Raw genomic sequence first — 25,815 nt, 5'->3', positions numbered from 1 at the left:
ATCAGGCTATCTACCTGGCCAATCAGGAAGGGACACCTGTTTGTTATCTGCGCTTGGATTGGACCGCCTACGGCCCGCTGGAAGAGCGCCGTCCTGCGATTGGCCAATGCCGGTTGCTGGGATACGGCGGGCCTGGTGGGAGCAATAAGAGGCCTTCGGCCGCTCACAAGAGGTGCTGGAGCGACGGGGGTGAGTGGAGGTGGTCGGGTGTGTGAGAGAGAAAGAGAGAAAGAAAAAGATTGTTCATTAAATCGAGTCTCTTAACTTGGGGTGTATCAGACATTCCCAGTGAGGGGGATTGAGACTGACTGTAAAGGGCCGGCTCTTTGCGGTTCTGTCCAGAACGAGCAGTCAGCTGCAAGCCAGGAAGATTGGCAGCAACAGAGACTCTAATATCATAGCCAATACCTTCCCTACATTTAACAATTTCATATTAATCAGGGACCTCCTTTCTCAGAATTATTGGAATGTGGCTTGTGAGGCATAGGTTCCAATATCACTGGATAATTATTTGAGGACGTATACAGGGAAATGAGATTGGACGGGATAGTAGTGGAGAATTGTGCCAAATAGCAGCCCTGCTATTGTAATTTTTATGCCTTTACAAATTAAAAGTGTTTGCAACTTTTGTGCCATCGTTTGTACAAATACAAAGTACCGAAATTTTGAACGTTTTACTGTTTGCATTCAAATTAATGGTTTATTGTACTTTGATGTACCTTTTTCTAGGTTTAAACAGTGCAGCCTCAAACGAGGCAGACCAAAAGGAAACATGAGAACAAAATGTGTTAAAAATTTTTGCAATTTTAAAATTTAAAACTTCATGAATTGAATGCATCAAGCCTTCACCCTTATACTTGTTCATCTTTTGGTCTAGAGGGTTAGTTGGTAGTCATTATAATTAATTGTTATTTTTCTGTCACTTACAAGATAACTTTTGCAGTAAGTTTACTTAATGTGAAAATGCAACAGCTTGGTGAAAGTCATGAAGGTTAACCCCTGGTCGGCTCTCATTGGCCACCAACTTGTGACTATTTGCAACTCTGAGTATCTCTTCATTTCCAAAATTTGCTGGCTGATTTGCACATTAATAATTAAGATAAAAGCAAAATACTGCGGATGCTGGAAACCTGAAACAAAAATAAAAATAGCTGGAAAAACTCAGCAGGCCTGACGGCACGGACTCTAAACGTTACTGTATTCCTCTCCGCTGATGCTATCATACCTGAGTTTTTCTAGCTATTTTTGTTGCACGTTAATAATGGTGTTTATCATTGAGGTACTGTTTTTCCAAGAAAATATGGTCTTGTGTAATATTGAGGAAAGTTGGGTGTGGGGGAGAAGAATGAGCACATTCATTACTATTCCCAAGTTTCTGTAACTCAACAGTACTGACACATTTTAATATTTGTGAATGACGTTCTAAAGCTGGGAAGGGGTTGAAACTGACCCTGAAATTTGAACAGTAGAGATGTTGTGAAACAATTTAGGAGCTGATCAAGGAAATGGATACTGGTGTGCCAATGTGCGTTTTCCCAAAGTCAGTCGTGCTCTTTGGCTACCCTGGGAAATCATGGTTCATCAGTGGCTACGTAAGTAGTTTTGGAGAGAAGAAGGCATAAGATAGTGGGTTTCGGCTGGTCAATTATTATTAATAAATCTATTTCTGATTTTCTGCATTTATATTGGTAGGTTTACTTTGATCAAAAAGTACACATGATTTCGTGCCTTTAAATGGAAGTACAAGATAAGACTTGATTGTAGCACAAATGTGTCCACATCCTTGGATGAAATGCTAGGAGCTTTGCTGTGCCCATGGAGTTCTATCGCACTGTAATTCAGGAGAGTAAGGAAGAAACACTACTTAGGCTGAGCTTTAATTTTATTTTTAAAGCATGGATTAGCCATCCTGAAGTGATCTCCAAATAGTTATTGATGTGAATTCAGGATCATTTAACAAGCCCAAGATAAGGAAGGCAAACACAACAATGGGGATAAATACTCCCAAAAGTGATTATGAGCTTTTGGATCCATCTCAAGTGGCTCAGTGGAATATTTGGTGCTTGAACTCAGGAACCAAACTGTTAAGTGTTTAGTTTTAGCTTCTGTGTCAATTTATCTTGTGCCTGTCTTTGGCTGTTTCATTTATCCAAATAGCTCACTGCATTTAATGAATTGTTGGGATGTGATCAGGTGTTAGATAATTGCAACTTTGCCTTTTTTAGTCAAAATTTTGACAAAACTATCTCAAGGAACTTCTTGCAATAAAAAAATTGGAACAGTGGTTTACCTTGTAACTTGCATATTACCATAAGGTAGCTTCAATTTTATGCATTAAATTGATCAATAATTAATACTTTTCATCCCAATATTGGGAAATCTAGTTTAATGGCATTGATCATTTTAATGTTCATTATTATTTGTAGTATTTATTGAATCTGAAAGATTAGTTTGACTATTGGTAATTCAAAACTACAAGTCTGGGCCCATGTGTTTTGCCAGTTTGAGGTTTATCCTACAGTGAAGTAATGAGGATTAAGCTGTAATGGTTAGAGGGAATGCTATTTAATTTTGAATGAAAGAAACCACAAACAAACATTTCCCACAAATTTCCACAGTCCAAATTACAGTGCTTGAATTTAACTTGTATGATTCAAGATCTTTATATTTATAGCAGTTTTAATGCAGAAAATACATCCCAAAGTGCACCAGACAAATTCTGTAGCCACATGAATCTGTTGTCTGTTTCAATGCATTGATATGTATTGGTGTAAAGTAAAATTAATCTAAGTAAAATCTGCCTCAAGTTTCACCAGTATAATTATATTTGTTTCATAAATGCAGTATGTTTTGGAAGATTCCTGACAAAATAGCACAGATCTTGTAGTTTGTCCTTTGTACTTTTTTTGTTTTTTAATGCTTTGGCTGATTAATCTAATGTAGATCGACTGTGCAAATAGATAACTTGTTGGTGTTAACTGATTTCCTGGCCCTGAGACCAAGTTGTGATTTGGTATGTCCCCTGCCTTTCTGTGACTTCTTTCTCCTCTGAGCATCTCACTTTGTTCTACCCCACGCAGCTCTCATTTAAAATCTTCATTCTCTACCACTTACCCAAGCATCATAAAATATTCTCACTGATATATTCATTGCTTTGCCCTCTCCACCTTTGCATTGGTTGTCTTCTCATCCTTGGTAATTTCAATCTTTATCTCAATTCATCATGTTCTCTCTTCTCTTGAGTTCACTGTCCTCCTTTCCTTCTTTAATCTCTTCCTCCACAAAAATTCCCCAATGCATATTCACAGCAACCCCCTTGGCCTTGATACTCCTATTTGGTAAATCAGATTAGGCTAACTCAGACCATTCTCTCCACACACATCCTCCTTTCTCCTCCCACTCCCATTCACCACAACATTTCTGCAGCTACCAGTCTGTTCAGCCATACTCTCCTCTCCAGCTTTGTCTTTGTCCACATTAAAACACTGTTATCTCTCACTACAACCATTCCCTTGGTATGACCCTCATCTCTGCTCCCTTAAGTCCAAGGGTCACAGACTTGAACGGATATGGCAGACAACTGGTTTAGCCATTCACTGCCAGATCTGACTGGACCACGTAAAGCACTATCAGGTCCTGCTCTTGTCTTCCAAAACTGCTCTCTAGGATCTTCCTGCAATGGAAAGATAACCCCTAGCTCCCACTCTTATGTCTTGTGTCCCACCCAAGGTCCATGCTTGGCCCCCTCATATTTCTCATCAACATGCTGACTGTCAGTGACATTATCTGAAAACACAATTTAGTTTCCATTTATACACTGATGTGATTAGAGTTGGATGACCAGCACCTCTATCATCACCACTCATCTCTAAACTCGCATTGCCTGTCTAATATCCGTTACAGTGGAAATTCTCACCAACGAAATAGCGGGAAGTAGGTGTTGCTGACTAGGCCAACATTTTTATTGCCATCCCTAATTGCCCTTGACGTGTGGTGGTGAGCTGCCTTCTTCAACCACTGTAGTCCATGTGGTATAGGAAATCCCACAGTGCTGTTAGGGAGGGAGTTCCAGGATTTTAACCCAGCGACAATGAAGGAATGGTGATATGGTTCCAAGTCAGGATGGTGTGTGGCGTGGAGGGGAACTTGCAGGTGGTGGTGTTCCCATGCACCTGCTGCCCTTGTTTTTCTAAATGGTAGAGGTTATGGTTTTGGAAGCTGCTGCCTAAGGAACCTTGGTGAGTTGCTGCAGTGCACCTTGTGGATGGAACACACTGCTGCCATTGAGTCAGTGGTGGGTGGGGTGCCAATCAAGTTGGCTGCTTTGTCCTGGATGAGCTTCTTGAGTGTTGTTGGAGCTGTACTCCTCCAGGCAATTGGAGAATATTCCATTACACTCCTGATTTGTACTTGTAGATATTGGACAGACTTTGGGGAGTCAGGAGGTGAGTTACTTTCTGCAGAATTCTCAGCACCTGACCTGATCTTGTAGTCAGTATTTGTGGCTGGTCCAGTTCAGGTTCTGGCCAATGGTAATGCAAAGGCATTTTATTATGTATATTAATCAAGAGCAAAAGACTTGGTTAAAGCAAATAAATAGATGTATTAAAGGGGAAGCTAGAGAAGTATATAAGGGAGAAGTGAGTAGAGGGTTACAGTGATAGAATAAGATGAAAGGAGACCCTAGTGGAGTATAAATGCCACCATGGACTTGTTGAACTAAATGGCCTGTTCCTATGCTACATATCCTATGTTTCTGCTTTATCAAAGCTGACCAAATTTTAAACTAGAAATTAATGCTGCTGTTAGAATTTTTTTTGATCCTTGGGTTGCCTTCCAAGTGAAGCAATTTTATTAAAATGGCTAACTGTGCTATCATGATGCATTTGTATCATCTATTGTTGCCTCCTGTGATATTTAAACAGTAACTCTTTCACAGGCAGAATGAATGCATGGAGAGGAATTTTAAAATCCTCGGCAGGTAAAAGTAAATTGGCGAGAGAGCTATCAGACCAAAGCATTTTATGAACAGATAAGAATTGCTGACATTAGGAAGAAAAGGCATGTGTTTGTTGACACCAGTAGATGTAAAGTCAAAAAATGTCAACTATTTTTGTTATTTAGCAAATGCAAATCCCCAGAGCCAAGCTATTGCCTCTAGCTGAATATAAGGTGATTAGTCTGCCACTTAGCCTGTAGAGGGACACTCCTTGGTAATGTGCAGCATTGTTTGTGTGTCTCCACAATTGTAGAAGGGGTTTATATGAGGCCCCAATGGCGGAGGTTGGCTGCACAGAGACCCTGACTTGTCCTGAACTCATTTAGCAAGGACCACTCCCACCATGGTAGATCAAAGCCTGCCATTCAACAGGTGGGGTTTGTCACAAGCAACTTATTAATGACTTCCCATGTTTCCCATTCCTTTGTCCAAACGATGTCTGCTGGTAAACTTTTTGTTCAGGGAGATTACTCCATATGGGGTGCTGAGATAGAAGGCGGGTAGTAGATGCATTGAACATATATATCATTGGAGAGTGGTAAGTGAGCTGCATCATGGATGTTTTCAACTGGCTTGTAGTCAGCTGATGTATGGGGGAGTGACGTTTCTGAGGACAGGAAGCCAGGGGAGTGGTGTTGAGCGGACAGTTCCAGTTATGATGTGCATTGTTGCATTCAGTTGAGTGTCAACAAAATGTATGTGTGATGACCTGTGCCAGACAGGTGCACGGTGCTCTGCTGTGGAGTATGCTAGGACAAGTGCTGAGGTCCGGAATGTTGTGGCAGCTGCGCTCACGTAGACCAGGCAAGATTGATTAATAAGTTGTTTCTGGTTTTGACCTTTGCTGCCATTTTTTTTCAACGTCAATGAAATTTTGTAATACTATCATGGTGGGAGCAGGAGATTTGGAATGCATCATGTAGGTGAGTTGCCTTACCTGTGGGTATATATGGTAAAATTCCTCCCTCATTTGACATCATTGACCTATTTCTATGACCTTAACATTTTTGAAGTATTTAATACTGGCAATGAAATATCCATCCTGTTAGCCTCTTACCAGTGATTCAGTAACGCTTGGGAACAAATTGATCCGTTAGAGCAGACCATCAAAATTGAAAATTGTTCATGGCTGAGGATAGAAATGAGAGCTATTTTCACAGTGTGATTAGACTTCTGAAAATGCTGCCTTATCTGATTTTTAAAGTTATCTTCATTAATTATAACTTTTAGAAGGGTGTCTTTTAGACATTACCAGAAAGTTTTGTTTCTGAAGTTTAACAATGTTAACTACATTAAACTAACTGGTGTCAGCCTTTTGTTCTGAAATAGCAGTTTTTATTTCTTTGGGCACATAAAGTCCCTAAATAAATTGTCTCAAATAATATTTTCTGTCATAATGAGCCAGCTTCAGCACATACTTGGTGAAATTTGCTTGATACTTCAGTGATTGAGATGTAGACTCTGAAGGTTCAAAGTGAAGTCATTTGAAGCTAATCAACCACTAGAATCCATCATAAGGGCATTTTGATTACTAGCTGCCCCTGAATTGATAACTTGTGAGACTGGATTTGGAGTATTTTAGGTATTCTACCTTATGTACATTGGTGTTTTGAGCATTGGAGAACAGGAGCGTAATAATTCCAGAGCTTGCAGAGCTGAACTTATTTTACAGAAGAAAATTACAGGGCTTGATCTTTATGACACTGATTTGGCAAAAAAAGGAATATTAATTTCCTGCTGCAGATGAAATTATAGCACTAGTGTAAGTAGGAATTTGAGACATAGCTGCATCATGACCTCTCCTGTGCAATTGATATGGTTGGTTAAAGGTCAGTGACCAGAGTTTGTTTGCTATCTTGTCTAGCTCAAGCTGTTCAGAATGCAGTTTTCCAGGTAAGAATAGCTAACTTAGAGAATGTTATGATTCCAATTGGATATATCTTTTGGTAGATTTAAGTCTTTTTAAAATCTAAACCAGGTTATTAGCCTTATTTGTCAGATTAACTTCTGAGTTGAATGTGAACAGCTTAGTATCTCTCCCATACTGCTTGCTTCTATAAATGACTATTTTCATAAATCTTAATAAATTAGCTTGTTCCAAAAAGTGCCTAACATTTGATTATTATGTCTTTCAAATTGATGTGATATGTGCATGAATTATAAGTAGCAATGGATAGGAAGCTTATTGTAACAGGCAGTTATGTATGTATATTACATACACTAAATGCAGTCTGGCACAACTGTCTGAATGCGGGCTGACATTATCTGCTTTTTGCAATGAAAATGAGATGTGGTCCTGGAGGTATGAATTCGAAAGTGATTTATTTTTCAGTTTTCTATTGTGCCAGCAAATATAAGGAGACTTTTTTTCCTTGCTGGGATGTTTTCTTCCCTTGCTCTAAATTTTCTGGCCTTTTGTATTAAAGATTATCTTAAAGTGAAGTGGAAGATGCAGATGGGTTTATTGAGTGTGTGGGGAGGGAGGAATTGTAGGGAGAGAGAAATAGAGTATTTGGAATTGGAGGGGTGGTTATTGAGCTAGAGATTAGAGTTGGCAAGGTGCAAGGTCATGAAGAGATTTGAATTTGAGGGACTGGGGATCAGGAACCAGTGCAGGTCAGTGAGGAAGGAACAATGAGTGAGCAAGACTTGAGCCTGAAGTTTCACTCCCAAATCAGGAAAATCCGCAACTCCACAAATCTGACTTGGAAGAAATTGCCCTGGGTGGTGTAATTTTCATTCCAGGGGTGGGTGTTAATGGGAATCAGGCCGACTGCTCTGAGAAAGAGTTCGGAAGCAGCCACAAGGGCCTTTTTCAAGTGCAAAGGCCCAGTGCTCGGAGACTTCATCCCAGCTATAAAAAAAAACCAAAAAATATCTTTAGTCCTCATTTCCCCCATGCCACATCCATTGCCATGTCACTTCATGCCCCCACGTGGCCCCATATGCTCCATGCCAATCTCTACCCTGTACCCACTCCCCATGGCCTCTCATGCTCTCCATGCCAAACTATGTCCCTCTACCTACCCCATAGCCCTTCACAGCCCCTATGTCAACTTAATACCATGTTCCCCAACCACCACCTTTTGCACTTACACCCTCCATGCCAACTCCCCCAGTATCCACCATGGATAGGGCTCAAGATCTATGCTGAGATGACAAAATTAACTTCTAAGTGTCTATTGCAGACTTAAATAAAACACTCATTCATAAAACCCATTCACTACATTCGCATTCCTTCAACTACGCAATCCCTTATAAAAATAAAACATTTCATTCAAATGCTTAATCCTTTATAAAAACAAGTGTTTATGTTTATAGCCCTCCATCAAAGACTTTAAAAGTACTCGGAGTTGTCAATCAAACTCTGAACTAACAGGCACCCAACTGTGGTGGTGATAGGTTGTGAAATCAATCATGTAGCACTAACCTTACACTAATAGCCCTCCGGTTTCTGCCAACAGTGAAATACAAGCACTGATGTCTTGTTAAACTGCAATTTTTTTAACATTTAAAGGTCAGGGGATTTAAATTCCTTGACAGTTCCAATGAGTGTATCCACTTCTTGTGCACATTCATGTCTACGTTTAACAATTCCAAAAGGCTCGTGATCCCTTCCAGAGGGTACCTGACCTCTCCCAAAGTGGTCTCTGGACCTATTCAGAAAGGTACCCTACCTCTCCAAAGAACTCTGGTAAGTTTAGACTTTGTCCTGAAAAGTGTAAAATCCACAAGTTGGGCTGTCTCTGTGAACCACTCCTCCCAACAGAAATGGTAGGTCCCTGATCCAAGGGAGGAACTTAAGGATCGGGTCTCCGGCAACATTTTGGCTAAGCCAGGGATCCTCACCGTCTTTACCAAAATTCAAGCTTTGGTGTTGGATTGTATGAGAACAGAACAATTTATCAATTTTAGCTACTGGAATAATCCTGAGTGTCTCCTTTGACTTCAGTAAGTAATAGATCATCAAAGCTTCACACTTTAAATAAATTCATTAAAAATTTTAAATTAGTGAACAAGTGAATATATAAGCAACTGGTAATAACCTGGAACTCTCTGTCTTCTGAGGATGGTGGAAGTGGAGACAATTAATGATTTCAAAAGGAAGTTAGTTGGGCACTTGGGGGAAATAGACTTTGCAGGGATAGAGTGTAGGAATTATACTAATTGAAGTACTCGACAGAGAGCTGGCATGGACACAAACTCATTCTGTGCTATAATGACTCTGACTCTAGATACAAATCCATCTAGCTCTTTGAAAATTAACCACTGCAGTCATTGAAACTGGCTTGAATTAATTATTCTCTTGAGAATATGAAGCAACTTTTCAAAAGATTCAAACAGTTACAACTCATTAAATATCCCTAGAAATTGTGATCAAGACTTCTTGGATTTGAATAACTGACCTTGATTTGAAAATAATTGGCTGCCATGTACATAACTGAAGAAGGCTTAATATTTGTTTGTTAGAAAATAGCTTTGTTCCTCCCTAAAGACTTGCAGGTATCCATAAAGTTTGAAACATTTTATATTGAGTTAATCTTCAGATTATTGACTTTGCTACCTTTTGTTATCATGTATATGAAGAGGAATTGCCCATAAACATCATTCTTCTCTTTAAACACATTACTTTCTAATTCTGCTGTTTCTGCTGAGGTCAGTTGATTTGAACATTTGATTTTTAGGTTTTACTGCATTACATTCTGTGAATGTGGGTTGTCTGGCTTTGTTCCCTGATAGCAAGTGTGACATTAGATAAATTGGTAGCAGCATGTGCTTTGTCCTTTTTTTCTTTGCCACTTCTTTTGACCTGATCTAAAATAACAAACTCATAAAATATATTCACCTTCTGAACTGTGCTTTCAACTCCCAGCTTGCAACTGGCCAAAGATCACAAGGTGGCCAGTGGAAACATTTCAAAAATACCCTGAAAGTCTACTTGAAGATGATTGGCTTTGACCTCAACAGCTGGGAAGAACGTGCATTTGACCACAATAACAAGCGCCGCTTCACCATGGCGTAGCCCCTTTTTCTGTTTCTCTCTACTCTGGGGACTCCATGGCAAGCATCTCCTGAGGGACTGCCATTAGTAGTGTAGTTTTGATCAGATGTTGATAACCATGTGGCTCATGCTTTTTCTCTCTTTAAGTATCTTAATCTTAATTGTGCTTTTAATAATTTTCTGCCCTTTGAATATATTAAGTGCCTATGCATCCAGTCTGTCCTGATCACATTTCTATGTAATGCTCAACAAATAATTTGTTTTGTCTTTCAGAAGCCTCTGAAGCTGTGAACACAATTTAACTACACTTAGATCAGTATGTCATTCAAGCTGGTGTTGCTGAGGCATGGCGAAGGTGCATGGAACAAAGAAAATCGATTCTGCAGCTGGGTTGATCAGCGTTTGACTCCCAATGGTATAAAAGAAGCCCAAACATGTGGAAAGATCCTAAAAGAAGCAGGATTTGAATTTGATCTTGTGTTTACGTCTATTTTGAGTCGATCCATTGAAACTGCATGGCAAGTTTTGCATGAGATGGGGCAAGAATGGGTACAAACTGAGAGCTCATGGCGACTTAATGAGCGCCATTATGGAGCATTAATAGGTCTTAACCGGGCAGAGTTGGCTGCAATTCATGGAGAAGTAAAAGTTAAGCTTTGGAGAAGAAGTTATGATATCACTCCTCCTCCTATTGATGAATCGCATTTGCATTTCTACGAAATTTACAATGATCGAAGATACAATTATTGTGATGTTGTAAAAGACAAACTACCCAAAGCTGAGAGTTTGAAGGAGGTTCTTGACAGATTGCTGCCTTATTGGCATGATGTAATTGTGCCAGAAGTGAAAAAGGGGAAATGCATTCTAATATCTGCACATGGAAACAGTACCAGGGCTCTGCTCAAGCATCTGGAAGGTAATATAAAAAATAAAAAATCTTTTTACATATATAATTTCCTTGCATCATGATTTTAAAAGTGTCGTAATGGATGCTGTGTTTTGCCATGGAATGTTGAGATGGATATAGGCAAATTCCTGACCTTCATTTCAACTGGGTCTTTTTGGTATGAAGGACATACTACTTGAGAGAGAGTGGATGGGTGATCCTTTCACAACTACTGCCTAGCTTGAAGAGAAGTGCAGGGACAAGAGAGGGTATGAATTAGGTAGGTGATTATCCTTACTGTGTAATTTGGGAAATTATATCCCCATGATAAAGCCAGTAAAGGTATGTTTATATAGCAACGCCCTGGTCAATTGTTCAGAGGCTTTAATGAGCTGCACTGCATTGATATTAGTTACCATTGTTCAGGTACTCTGAGGAATGTGGTCTAAATAGGCTAAATGAGCACTTGCTGCTGGAAGTTTCCGTATATCTACAGTGACCTGGTTTTAAGTTGCGAAGGCCCAGTTGTCTTCGGGACCAATCTTATTGAATTCTTTAAAAAGTAGACAAAGGTAATATAATGGGTGTAATAAATTTTAGATTTTTTAGAAAACCTTCAATAAAGTATTGAGTAATAAACAGAGCACGTGGAGTTGGATCAAGTTGTAGAATGGATAGCAAGTTGGCTGCAAAATGTGGGAAGAGTAGGGATTCATGGTGGCTACTTAGATTGTCTAAAGGTGGGAACTAGTGTTCCACAAGGATCAGTGCTGTGGTCATTGTTGCTAAGCATTTACTCATAATTTGAGATCAGAAGCATAATTAAAAAGCTTTGTCTGACACCAAATTGTGAGCTGTGACAAAATACAAGACATTAATAAAGTTGGAGAATGGATTTAATTAATTTAATTTCCAGATAGATAAATGTGAGGTGGTGCATTTTGGTAGGTAGAACATACTGCTTAGAAAATAAGGGGTAGAAATTCATCTCTAGCAAAGGTAGCAAAGAGGCTTTATCGGATCAGCCACCCATTGTATTCAATACCTGATATTCAATTAACTATCTGATCACGCCCATTTTCCATCATCCACCTGAGGTACTTTTCTATCTTTTAAGTGTCTAAGTCAGACAGATAGGAACAGAGATATCTAGGGTTCCAAATGCACAAATCACTAAAAGTAGCAACGGTGTGTTAAGGCCATTAAAAAGCAAAAAAAGCATGAGTTCATTTCCAGAGGGATAGAATTGAAAAGTATAGAAGCTATTAATGTTGTACAGCCCATTGGTTAGAGCACACTTGAAGTGGTGTGTGCAGTTCTGATCTCTATATTAATTAAACAGTAAAGAAACTGGAGGAATAAGATTTACAAGAATGATAAAAGATCTGGGAGGTTATATCTATTAGAAAATGATCAAATAGGCCTGGGCTATTATCTAGAAAGATGGCTGAGGGGTGACCTAGTAAATGTCTTTACGTTTATGAATGGATTTAATAATGGGAAGTAGAGAAGAGATTTCCACTTGTGAATACCAGCACTAAAGCCATAAATATAAGATAGTCACTAAATCCAATTAAGGAATTCAGAAGAAACATTTTTATCTGGAGTGGTGTGAATATGGGACTCGCACAAGGAGTAGTTGAGGAGACTAGCATAAGATGCATTTAAGGGGAAGCTAGTTAAGAATGAGAAAGAAAAATGTTTTGCTGATTGGGTTAGATAGAGTGGTGAGTGGAGGCTCGATAAAATGGATCAATCAGAAATGTTGTGGCTCACCTGGAGTGAAAATCAAAACCCAAATGTGCACCTCTCGCAAATGCTTTTCCCCCCTCCTGAATATCAGAACACAATAATGCCACATCTTGCCTGCATGGTCTTTTCTCCAGTGTAAACCTAGCACCCATCAGTTACTGGGCTTAGTTTGAGTCTACCAGTGCTGAATGTGTACGTTCCTCTAGGGTCACTGGATCATTCCTGAATTTTTTTCATGGTTGGGTGGAGACACTGAGGCCACTTGTAGCACTGCTGCTATACTGGAGACTAACTAAATCAGCAAAAATTAGGGTTGGATATTTTTGATGTGCAGCTTCTTACTGCACAATTCATTTTCTAGTTTATAAATGCTGGAATCCTGTATCTTAAAATATGCTGCCCAAAACTCAAATCTAAGTATACATTGTGCAAACAACCTTCTCTTTTGGATATGCCATACAGCTTGTATTACAGAGCGAGTGAAATGAACTTTGTGACATTTAGAAATGGCAGAACATCCAAAACCATATTTGCAATGCCTTACTTTATTAATAGATTGCTGTGTGGAAGAATGTGGGAGTGACTGCAGTTAACCTGTCGGTATGGGATGAGCCTCAGAAATCTAACCTTCCACTTGTTAGTGAGGGAACTGCAATGCTTTTTTTTTGAACAAGCATTTTTTTTTACAACATTTTTGCTTCTTGTAACATTTTTTAAAACTATAAGCTGATTGTCAATACTGCCACTTTGGCAGCACTGTTTCTGCTTGAGTCTTAAAGTTGTAGATTCAGGCCTCAAAATGGATTTGACCACAGAATGCATTTTATCTAGAATATCAGATAAGTTATTAAACCAAGACTTGGTTGGTGGGCATTAGGTGGACATTAAAAGAACCCATAGCATTATAGGAGCAGTGGATTTTCCTGAATCTTGGCCCAACTTATTCAACAAACAATATCACTTGAAAGCAGATTATCTGATGATTCAAATGTGATGTAATTTGCATACATTGATTGCTACATTTATTTAAATAACTTCAAAATCTTGCATTGGTTACAAAACATTTCAGAGCATCCTGAGGATATGATGAGTCACTAAACCTGACAATGTGGCATTCTGCTATACTGTGCGTTATTGCACCTTTTATTATGTGCCATTACATAATATTGTGTAACAATATGTACCATCATGCACTGACAACCTTGCTGGGCATTTCCAACATCTTCAGTCTTTTACCCTTTATACCCACCAGCATTGGCCTGGCCAGTATCATTGATCGCTACCCCATCTACCACCATAAACATTCATTCCCTTCACCACCAATACAGTGGCAGCAGTGTGTACCATCTACAAGGTGCACTGCAGCAACTCACCAAGGTTCCTTCAGCAGCACCTTCCAAACACATGGCCTTGTCCACATAGAAGGATAAGGACAGCAAGATGCATGGGAACACCACAACCTGAAAGTTTCCCTCCAAGCCACTCACCATCTTGACATGGAACTATATTGCCATTCCTTCACTGTCATTGGGTCAAAATCTTGGAAATCCCTAAAAGCAATGTAGATGTACCTACACCAGATGGACTGCAGAGATTCAAGAAGGTAGCTCACCACCACCTTCTCGAGGGCAATTAGGGATGAGCAACAAATGCTGGCCTAGCCAGCAATGCTCACATTCCATCAAAGAATTTTTAAAAAATGTCAGTTGTGTGAATCATAAAACTGAGGGTTATGTTCAAGTTTTAATTGGCATTGGAGGAAACAGAAGCGTACTAGAGTATTGAAGAGAGCGAGAGAGCAAACATTGACACATTAAGCTCTAGAAAGGAATTAAAGATGACCATAAATAATGGAGTAGGTTAGGTTACTGTGGATGTGTCACTATAGAGGCAGCAATGTAATGTATTTCTAGCTCCAGCTAGCCCCTCCTAATAACTTCACTTCCAAGGTGGAGTGATTTTACAGAAGCCCATATTTGTTTTGACCAAATGAGCTGAAAGATATATTTGAAACTTGGTGTTAAACAGAATACCGACATTACCTATGTTTGAGTTCTGCCCATGCCAGTTCAAGGTTTTGTTCACAATTGATCCTTCCTTTTCGTATTCCCCCACACAACGATCTAACCTAATTAATCGCAGCAGCAACACTACATCTCTGCTGAAAGCACCAGATCAATAAATTCTTGAAGACACTCCTCTATTTCTACTTTTTCCATCAATGGATGGGGCAGAATCTGCAGCAAGGACCCTCCAGAAGACTGCAAGTATCTCATCAAGCACCCTATCAATGCATCTCATTCAGGTAAGTAGCAGCATAAAGCTATCCACCCTAAGGAATGTAGAAGGAAGAGCACACATTGATGCATTGAGCACAGTGAGCAGCAGCAGAAGGAGATGAAGAATAAAGAGGAGGCATCTCACAAAGGGCAGATATCAGTTCCTTCAATAGGTGTAGAGGCCAGGGATTGCAATCTCTGGAGCCTAACTTTTAAAAGGTTATGTTCTTTGAAGATTGTGCAGCATACAACAGTAAGTTTGGAGTACTGAACAACCTGAATGTATCGAGTGTATTCAATCAACCTTGGAAATGGTGGTAGTTCCAGACATGGATAGGGTGCTTGATGAGATACTTGCTTTCTTCGGGAGGGTCCTTGCTGCAGATTCTGTCCCACCCATTGAGAGAAAAATGGGGAATAGTTAAGGGAATTTCTTCAAGAACTTATTGATCTGGTGCCTTCAGCAAGGATATGTTATGCTGCAGTTGAGATTGGTCAGGTTGGATCACTGTGAAAATATGTAAAGGAAGAATTAATTGTGGACAAACCTAGAGCATGATATGGACTGACCTCAAAAATAGGCAACTTTGGCATTTTGTTAACTCCCAACTTTCAAACTGCATGTATAATCTGACCAAGGCAGCTTACTTCCATCTCTAGAAATTGTTTGTCCATCCCCGTCACCCTCTGTGCTCTGAAACCATTATCTTTTGTCTGTAACTTATAACCTTCAGGCTGCCAACCCTCCTGTTATCAGAATCCCCATACAAACCAACCCATTCATCTGTCCTACATATCTGATCAGATCCCACTAGCTGCTTGTGCTTCAGTGTATTGACTCTAAAGTCTTTCTCCTTGGCCACACTTAAGGTTTGTTATAGTTAATTTTATTACCCATTTAAAACTGATATTTTCAGGTTGTATTTCACAAGTCAGGAAGAAAAAAGTTGACCCCAAAACCTATGGGTAAAGTCATTAAATCAGTTTTCTTCAAATATTAATAGATGTCAAGAAAACGTTTTACCTTTTTTCAAAAAAGTTAACTATACAAATTTTCTAAACTGTTTTATCCTGTCTCATCTTCAGAAGCTTCCTTCACCAGCATGTTTGGTCACCTGCCCTAATGCCTCTTAATTCCTTTTCAGTGCTCATCACTTATTCTGTAAAAATTTTTTTTAAAAACCTTGTTAGTTTAATGTACTTTTATATAGTACCTTTCACTTTGAGGTAGAGATTCTTAATGGTTCTACGACATGGAATTAAAGGATATTACACAGAAGGAATGCAATCAGCCCATTGTGCTCTTTGAACAAGCTTTCTAGATAGTCCGGCCTCCGTACTATTTCCCAATATCCCTGCAAATTTTTCCTTTTGAGTATATATCCAATTTCATTTTGAATGTTACTATTGAATTTGCTTCCATATCTTCTGGATAAATTGTTAAACCAAACACTCATCTGCCTACTTGAGTAGATTGCAAAGGATCTCATGGCATTTTGTCAATGCAGGGGACTTATCCCTGGTGTCCTGGCCAATATTCATCCCTCAATCAACACCGCAAAAACAGTTTATTGTGTCATTAACACATTATTATTTGTGGGAGTTTGCTCCACGTAAATTCTATATTAAACAGTGACTACATTTCAGAAGAGCACTTCATTGGCTGTAAAGTGGCTTAAGCCATCTGGTGTTCAGGGTGCTATATAATTGCAGGTCTTTACCTTTAACCATTTATATTGCCTTTCTTCAGTCTTGTTTTCAAAATGCATCACTTCATTTTTCACAGAATGGTTATGGCACAGAAGGATGACATTTGGCCTGTCATGCCCTTGCCAGCTTTCTACAACTGCAACTTGCCTAGTCCCATTTCCTTTTTTCCCATAACCCTACAAATTTTCTTGCATCAGACAATAATCCAATTATCTTTTGAAGACCTCGATTGAATCTACCTCCATTACACTGTCAGCCACAGCATTTCAAATCCTAATCATGTGCCGCATAAGAGAAGTTTTTCCTCTTGTCACCATTGCTTCTTTTGCTGATCACCTTAAGTTGGTATCCTCTAGTCCTTGACCCTGCTGCCAACAGGAACAGCCTCAGCCTCTCGAAACTACTGAAGCTCCGTATCCCTGGAACCATTCTTGTAAATCTTCACTGCACTTCTCTAATGCCTTCATGTCCTTCTTAAAATGTGGTGCTCAGAATTGGACACTGATCAAGGCTGAACCAGAGTTTTATATAAGATCACCATAACTTCCTTGCTTTTATATTCTGTGCCCCTTTTGTTGTGGATATCTAGTTCATGGTTCATATTAATATTTTAGAGGTAATTCTTCTGGAGAGATTAAAATTGTGAAGGTAAGATAAGTAGAATATGGAGCTTTAGAGATTGCCAAAATACCTTAAGAAATGGCAGATCATAATGTGACAATGTTTGTTTAATTAAAGTCAGAATAGAAGAGAGTTATAAAATAGCAGATGGGCTTACTTAGCTAAAGAACTAGAGACCTGATGCCTGCAATCCCTGAAATAATGGCAATCCAGAGAGATGTTTTTTGTTTGTGGAGTTCAAGCTAGATTTGTTTAAAAGCAATCAGTGAAACCTGAAAGGTTGTAAAACTGATTATTTCATCAGATCAAAAAAGAGATTGTAAATGAGGGATAATTAATCTAAAGGTCAGTTTGATGATATCCCAGAACAAGCTATGTTATGGAGATAGCTGGAATTTAGGAAGGTTCTCTGCTTTCAATTTGAGTATTTGCTGAGAGGGTTAGTTGCAGTTTGGACCTCCAGAAGATTTGCAGCTCAGAAGAGAGCCAAAGTAATTGGCAGTTAGCTAGACCTGCATTGTTAGCAGAGTGAACAAAATATTTTCTTTCACTGCATGGAATGCAGGTGAGGCGTAATCTGTTTAAATTTTGAGGGAACGGAAGCTGGAAGATTTGCTAGTGTGAAAATCTACAGTGGTCCCTACAGAGTCTTTTGTTAATGGAACAAGCAGATTAGCTTGGAAGTACTGAAAGTAACCAGGGACTGAGTCATCCACAGTCAAGAGGTGGTAAATGAAAGTTTTACCTGAGAATAGGCTGAAAATTCTCCTGAGGACTCTGGCATTCTGATGTGTGGTCCCTTCTGAAGAAAGATTGATAAATTTAAGATTGTGTCTTCTAAGAGAATTCTTGGGGGAAGTAACAAGTAAACATGAGTACATAATATGCATAGTTATAAAACATATTGCTAAGTATTAAGACTGCTTGTTTTGTTTAATTCTTTTATATATACTAAAGTTTGTTTTGTTTTTTTAAAAAGTTAAATATTGTTGCATAGTTTTCTTCATTTTAAAAAGAGGTGTTCAGATTTCCCTTTAAATATTAAAGGTCCCTATGCTTGAGGGGCAGGATTGGCAACTCAGTATTCCAGGATATAGAGTCTTCAGGCAAGACAGGGAAGGAAGTAAAAGAGGAGGGGGTATTACAATATTGATTAAGGAATCTATTACAGCAGTAAGGAGGGATAACATCTTAGGCTCCTCAAATGAAGCCATATGGGTAGAACTTAAAAACAAAAAAGGAGCAGTCACATTGCTGGGAGTGTACTGTAGGCCCCCAGTCAGAAATATAAGAGCAGATATGTAGGCAAATTTCAGGTGTAAAAATAATAGTGTAGTAATAGTGGGGGATTTCAACTTCCGCAATGTTTAGTCATAGCATGATAGGTTTAGAGGAAGCTGAATTCTTAAAATGCATCCAGGAGAGCTTTTTAAGCCAGTACGTAGAAGGTCCTACAAGAGAGGGGGCGGTCCTGGAATTAATTTTAGGGAATGAAGCCGGGCAAGCGGTAGAAGTATCAGTGGGGGAGCATTTTGCAGATAGTGATCATAACTCCATTAGATTCAAGGTTGTTATGGAAAAGGACAAGGATGGGCCAGAAATCAGTTATAAATTGTGGGAAGGCCTATTTTAATAGGATCAGATACGATTTGGCCAGAGTGGACTGGGAGCAGCTACTTTTAGGTAAACCTGCATCAGCAGTGGGACTCGTTCAAGAAGGAAATAGGGAGAGTACAGGGCCAACATATTCCTGTAAAGATAAAGGGTGGGACCAACAAATCCAGGGAATCCTGGATGTTGAGGGATATACAGGATTGGATAAAGAGAAAAAGGGAGGCTTATGGCAGATAACGAGGGCTCAAAATAGCAGAAGCCCAAGAGGAGTATAGAATGTGTAGGGGGAACTTAAAGAAAATTAGGAGAACAAAAAGGGGGCATGAAAAAATATTGGCAGGTAAAATAAAGGAAAATCAAGTTATTTTACAAGTACATTAAGAATAAGAGGCTAATTATGGAAAGAGTAGGGCCCATTAAGGACCACACTGGTAATTTATGTGTGGAGCCAGAAGATGTAGGTAGGGTTCTAAATGAGTACTTTGTTGGTGTTCACAAGTGAGGGACGACATGGGTATGGAAATCAGGCAGAAAGACTGATAGAACCTCCTCCCTTTCTATGCTAATTTCTTTAATTATAAGTGGTCTGGCAGGCTTAAAAGTAGATTGATCTCCAGGCCCGGATGAAATGTATCCCAGGCTGCTGAGTGAGGCAAGGGATGAGATAGCAAAGGCACTGGCAATAATTTCCAATACCTCCCTGGCCGCAGGAGAGGTGCTGGGGACTGGAGGACAGCCAATGTCGTACTGTTATTCAAGAAGGGAGGAAGGGATAATCCAGGGAACTATAGGCCAGCCAGTCTAACCTCAGTGGTGGGGAAACTATTGGAAGCAATTCTGAGGGACAGAATTAATCTACACTTGGAGAGGCAGGGATTAATCAAGGACAGTTAGCATGGTTTTGTTAAGGGGATGTCATGTCTGACCAATTTGATTGAGTTTTTCGAAGAGGTGACCAGATGTGTAGATGAGGGCAATGCATTTGACATAGTCTACTTGGACTTCAAGGCTTTTGATAACGTCCCGCATGGGAGACTGATAATGAAGGTAAGAGCCCTTGGGATCCTAGGCAATTTGGCAAATTGGATCCAGAATTGGCTGAGTGGCAGGAAGCAGAGGGTGATGGTCGATTGGGTGTTTTTGTGACTGGATGCCTGTGTCTGTTGGTGTTCCACAGGGACTGGTGTTGGGTCCCTTGCTGTTTGTGCCTTTTTATATAAACGATTTAAACTTGAATGTAGGAGGATTGATAGTAAATTCGCGGATGACATGAAGATTGGTGGGGTAGTAAATAGTGAGAAGGATAGCCTTAGATTACAGGAGGATATAGACAGGTTAGTCAGATGGGCTGATCAGTGGCAAATGGAATTTAATCTGGATGAGTGAGGTGATACACCTCGGCAGGACAAATGAGGCACGGGAATACATGATAAATGGTAGGACCCTGGGAAGTACCGAGGATCAGAGGGGCCTTGGTGTGCATGTCCACCAGCCCCTTAAGGTAGCAGGACAGGTAGATGAGGTGGTTAAGAAGGCATATGGGATACTTGCCTTTAGTAGCCGAGGCATAGAATATAAGAGCAGGGAGGTTATGCTGGAACTGTATAAAACGTTGGTTAGGCCACAGCTAGAGTATTGCATGCAGTTCTGGAATCTGCATTATAGGAAGGATGTGATTGCACCAGAGAGTGCAGAGGAGATTTACCAGGATGTTGCCTGGGCTGGAGAGTTTTAGTTATGAGGAGAGATTGGATAGACCGGGGTTATTTTCCCTGGAGCAGGGAAAATTGAGGGGGGACATGCTTGAGGTGTGTAAAATTGAGGGGCGTAGATAGGGTAGACAGGAAGGAACTTTCCTCCTTGGTGGAGGGATCAATAACCAGGGGGCATAGAGTTAAGGTAAGGGGCAGGAGGTTTAGAGGGGATGTAAGGAAGAATTTGTTCACCTAGAGGGTGGTGGGAATCTGAAACTCACTGCCTTAAAGGGTGGTGGAGACAGATACCATCATAACATTTAAGTATTTGGATGTGCACTTGTGCTGCCATGGCATACAAGACTATGGACCTAGTGCTGGAAAATGGGGTTAGAATAGTTAGGTACTTGTTTGACCGGCACAGACTCAATGGGCCAAAGGGCCTGTTTCTGTGCTGTAGGCCTCTGACTCTAACCAGATCATAAAGCCCAGGATCCTAAATGTCTTATTAACTACTGTTATGACACAACAGTTGGTAAAGGCTGAGTTATTTAAAATCCCAGAGGGAAATTTTAAACAACTGTCATAACCTATATTTTCAATTGTTATAAAGGCAAAATACTGCAGCTGCTGGAAATCTGAAACAAAAACAAAAAATGCTGGAAAAACTCCAAGTCTGACAGTACTGTGGAGAGAAAGACAGTTAGTTTTGAGTTCATATGACTCTTCAGGCTCTGAAGAGTCTACGGACTTGAAACGTTAACTGTCTTTCTCTCCACCGATGCTAGCAGACCTTTTCAATTGGTATGTTTGAGATGAGCTCTGAATTTGTGAATAAAAACCTCCCAGCCTCTAGATGTTTATGTAAATTAAGTTAAACATTTATTTAATAACAAATTTAAATACGTCTACAAATTACTACCATAATAACTTTTAAACAAATCCCCAAATTAATCACTCCTAAAATCTTCAAGGCAACAATAAACAATACTTAAACAGACACCAGACAAGCACATTTTATCTTAATAATTTCAAAATGAGGTCCCTTTCAATTTGTTCCTTCGCAGACAGTGGTAGGTTTACAGGCTTAGATTGTACATGCCTCTGACTCTCTCACAACTCTTTTTCTCCATGTACCTGGCCTTCCCTTTGAATGTACGTTCTCATTGTATCATCAGGCCCTTTGAACTCCACCTCTTCTAACAATAAAACCCCTTTCATAGTACCAATTTTATTAGTAATATAAACATATTGCCTGGTGTCTCCTAGCTAGGTGCAAGATTTCCCCCCCAGTCTTTTAATGGTTTATTCAACAAAATGCAAATGTGCCCTCTACTGTTTAAAGCTGGTTAGTCTGGGTGCTTTGTTGTATAGTAGTTTTGAGATGTAATCTAATTATGGCACACATTCTCTCACAGACCCTACTACAAGTCCATTAAAATAATTTCCAATACCATTATGTACATTAATATCTTCATGACACTACTTACTTGCCCTGTCACCTTCAATAATTTGTGCATAAATGCCCTGAGGTCCTTCTGCTCCTACATCCCCCTTCAGAGTTGTACGCTTTATTTTACATTGCCTTTCCCCATTCCTCCTACCAAAATAAATAACTTCACACTTCTTCTGTGCATTAAATTTCACCTGCCACTTGTCTAACCTTTCCACCAGACTGTCTAAATCCTCTTGAAGTCTTATCACTATTGTCTTCAGAGTTCACAATGCTTCCAAGTTTTGTGTCATCTGCAAATTTTGAAATTGTCCTGTATACCAAAGCTAAGGTTATTTAATATAGATGAAGAAAAGCAGTGGTCCTAATAACAACCCCAGGGAACTCCACTATATATCTTCCTCCAATCCAAAAAAAAATTCACCACTATTGTTTCTTGTTGCTGAGCCAATTTGTATCCATGCTGCTACTGCCTCTTTTAGTCCATGGACTTTAACTTTGCTGGCAACCCTGTTATGTGACACTTCACCGCCTTTTGGAAGCCCACGTACACTGCATCAACTGCATGACCCTCATCAACCTTCTCTGTTACCTCATCAAAAAAACTGGAGCAAGTTATTTGCCCTGAATAAATCTGTGCTAGCTTTTCTTTTTTATTCAAGAGATGTGGGCTTTGCTGGCTAAGTCAGCATTTACTGACGTTGAGAGGGTGGTGATGAGCTGCCTCCTTGAACTGCTGCAGTCCATGTGGTGTAGGCACACCAACAGTGCTGTTAGGAAGAGTTCCAGGATTTTGACCCAATGACAGTGAAGGAATGGTGATATATTTCCAAATCAAGGGGGTGAGTGACTTGGAGGGGAAATTCCAGATGGTGGTGTTTCCACCTATCTGCTGCCCTTGTCTTTCTAGATAGTATTGGTTGTGGGTTTGGAAGGTGCTGTTTAAGGAGCCTTGGTGAATTCCTGCAGTGCATCTTGTAGATGGTAAACACTGCTGCCACTGTACATTGGTGGTGGAGGAACTGAACATTTGTGGATGGGGTGCCAGTCAAGCAGGCTGCTTTGTCCTGGATGGTGTCAAGCTTCTTGGGTGTTGTTGGAGCTGCACTCACCCAGGCAAGTAGAGAGTATTCCATCACACTCCTGACGTGTGCCTCGTAGATGGTGGACAGACTTAGGGGAGTCAGGTGGTGAGTTACTTGCCACAGGATTCCCAGCCTCTGACCTGCTCTTGTAGCCACAGTATTTATATGGCTAGTCCAGTTCAGTTTCTGGTCAATGATAACCCCCAAAATGTTGAAAGTGGGGGATTCAGCAATGGTAATGCCATTGTATGTCAAGGTGTGATGGTTAGATTCTCTCTTGTTGAAGATGGTCAATGCTGGCACTTGTGTGGCATGAATGTTACTTGTCACTTGTCAGCTCAAGCCTGGATATTGTCCAAGTCTTGCTGCATTTAAACATGGACTGCTTCAGTATCTGAGGAGTCACGAATGGTGCTTAACATTGTACAATCATCGGTGAACATCCCAACTTCTGACCTTTATGATGGGAGGAAGGTCATTGATGAAGCAGCTGAAGATAGTTGGGCCTAGAACACTACCCTGAGGAACAGACATCCTGGAGCTGAGATGATTGACCTCCAACAACCACAACCATCTTCCTTTGTACCAGGTATGACTCCAACCAGCAGAGCGTTTTCCCCCGATATCCATTGACTCCAGTTTCGCTAGGGCTCCTTGATGCCACACTCGGTCAAATACTACCTTGATGTCAAGGGCAGTCACTCTCACCTCACCTCTGGAATTCAGCACACCAGGACTGCAATGAGGCCAGGAGCTGAGTTGCCCTGGGGGAATCCAAACTGAGTATTAGTGAGCAGATTTTGATAGCACTGTTGATGACCCCTTCCATCATTTACTTCACATTGATCCAAGTGACTGTTAGTTTTTGTCCCCAATTATTGTTTCTCTGCATCAGCTTTCATCTGATATACTTCTGCTCATTATATCAGTCTATGTCCTCCTAATGCTGTTACTATCTTCCCCAAGCTTATTACATTTCCAAGCTTCGTGTCTGTGCAATCTTTGAAACTATGCCCCCTAGACCCAAGTTCAGGTTATTAATCTTATTCAAAAAGACTAATGGTCCTAAGAGACCCCTGTGGGAAACCGCAGTATATGTCCCTCCAGTCTGAAAAGCAACTGTTCACCACTAGTCTCTGCTTTCTGTTCCTTAGATAATTTCATATCTATGCTGCCTCTGCTGCTTCTAATCCCATCAACTTCAATCTTGCAAACAAATCTATTACATTGCACTTTATCAAACACCTTTGAAAGTCCATTTAGCCACCATCAAGCATAAAAACCCTTTATCGTTTTTCTCCCTTTGTTCTATCAGTCTGACCTGTTCTCCTATAGTTTTCGTTTAAGTTTCCAAAGTTTGTACAGCTAAATAAGGATTGCAGCATCTGCTGATCTTGTTTAGGTTTGTGTATTATGAATCAATAAACATATGAAAACAAGGAATAGTTAGTGCTGACCATTTGTGCAATTGTACATAGTTTTGGTGAGATCATATCTGGAGTACTGTGTGCAGTTTTGGTCTCCACATTTAAGAAAAGATATACTTGCATTGGAGGTGGTACAGTGAAGGTTCGCTATATCGATTCCAGTGATGAGAGTGCTATCCTATGATGAAAAGCTGAGTAAATTTGGTCTATATTCTCCTGGAGTTTAAAAGAATGAGAAGCAATTTCATTGAAATATACAAGATTCTGAAGAGACTTATAGGGTAAACATTATTTCTGCTGGTTGGGAAGTCTAAAACAGGGGCACAGTCTCAGGATAATGGGCTGATGATTGATTTAGGACTGAGATGAGGAGAAATTTCTTCATTCAAAGGGTTGTGAATCATTGGAATTCTCTACCCCAGAGGTGGATATCCCATTGAATACGTTTAAGACTGGATTTGATAGCTTTCTGGTCTCTTGGGGAATTGAGGGGCATGGGGAGCAGGCAGGAAAATGAAGTTGAAGCCCACGATCAGCCATGAATGTATTGAATGATGGAGCAGACTCGATGGGCCATATGGTCTACTCCTCCTATTTCTTGTGTTCTTACCCTGAAGCAGGAGATGTTCATTAATTCAGTGTAAACAAGTTGACTAGCAGAATGAGGTTATCTGATTTGCAGTATTTACATTTTTAGTTTGTTATAAGTCTAGGATTTGAATATTTAGTCTAAGATTAAAATATCCTAAATTTTGTTTGTCTTTTGTACAGTCAATAAGGAAATATGGATGTGCCAACGATGTGAAAAGTTTGCTATGTGACATATTGTATACTCCAAGTGGTTTAATAAAGCACAAAGTTAGGAATGAAAATCTCGCACACCTGAGCTGTAGAACTAGGCCTGTATATGTAGAGAGAACTCTCTTTTTGGCTCTTTGCCAAAGTTGTGGAAGCACAGTATCCAATTTCTGCCACTAGAGGCTGATAGAGTATTTGCATAGTCTGCGAACTCCTCCAGCTGTCAAAGTAATTGAACTGGCCACCATACAGCTAGAATTTCTTTGCTCTGAACCACCAGGAACCTATGGCCTTGACAGCAGAAGACATAGCCACTAATGGTGGAGCAACTAAAATCAGGAGGCCAGAATTGGAGGACCCCAGATATCTTGAACGTTTGTAGAGCTAGAAGAAACTTATAGAAGATAGGAACAGTAAAGGCCCTAGAGTGATTTGAAAACAAGGTTGAGAATTTTAAAATTGAAGTGCTGCTTCACTGTTGGCCAGTGTAGGTCA

The 25,815-nt window shown here is 40.0% G+C and overlaps 1 protein-coding gene across 1 annotated transcript in view; it reads left to right on the top strand.

Annotated features, from left to right (window-relative positions):
• Positions 1-108: 108 nt before the first annotated feature.
• The window catches only part of bpgm (2,3-bisphosphoglycerate mutase), a 42,893-nt gene continuing 17,186 nt past the window's right edge, over positions 109-25,815 (top strand). The window contains exons 1-2 of the mRNA XM_041203509.1: positions 109-189; positions 10,275-10,917. Of these exons, the coding sequence (XP_041059443.1) occupies positions 10,320-10,917 (598 nt within the window). The 5' untranslated portion in view covers positions 109-189; positions 10,275-10,319. The remainder of the gene's footprint in view (positions 190-10,274; positions 10,918-25,815) is intronic.

This window comes from Carcharodon carcharias, chromosome 13 (assembly GCF_017639515.1).
Source record: "Carcharodon carcharias isolate sCarCar2 chromosome 13, sCarCar2.pri, whole genome shotgun sequence".
Classification (NCBI taxonomy): domain Eukaryota; kingdom Metazoa; phylum Chordata; class Chondrichthyes; order Lamniformes; family Lamnidae; genus Carcharodon; species Carcharodon carcharias.
Note: the sequence above shows the minus strand (reverse complement) of the source record. Positions and strands in the feature narration are given on the sequence as shown.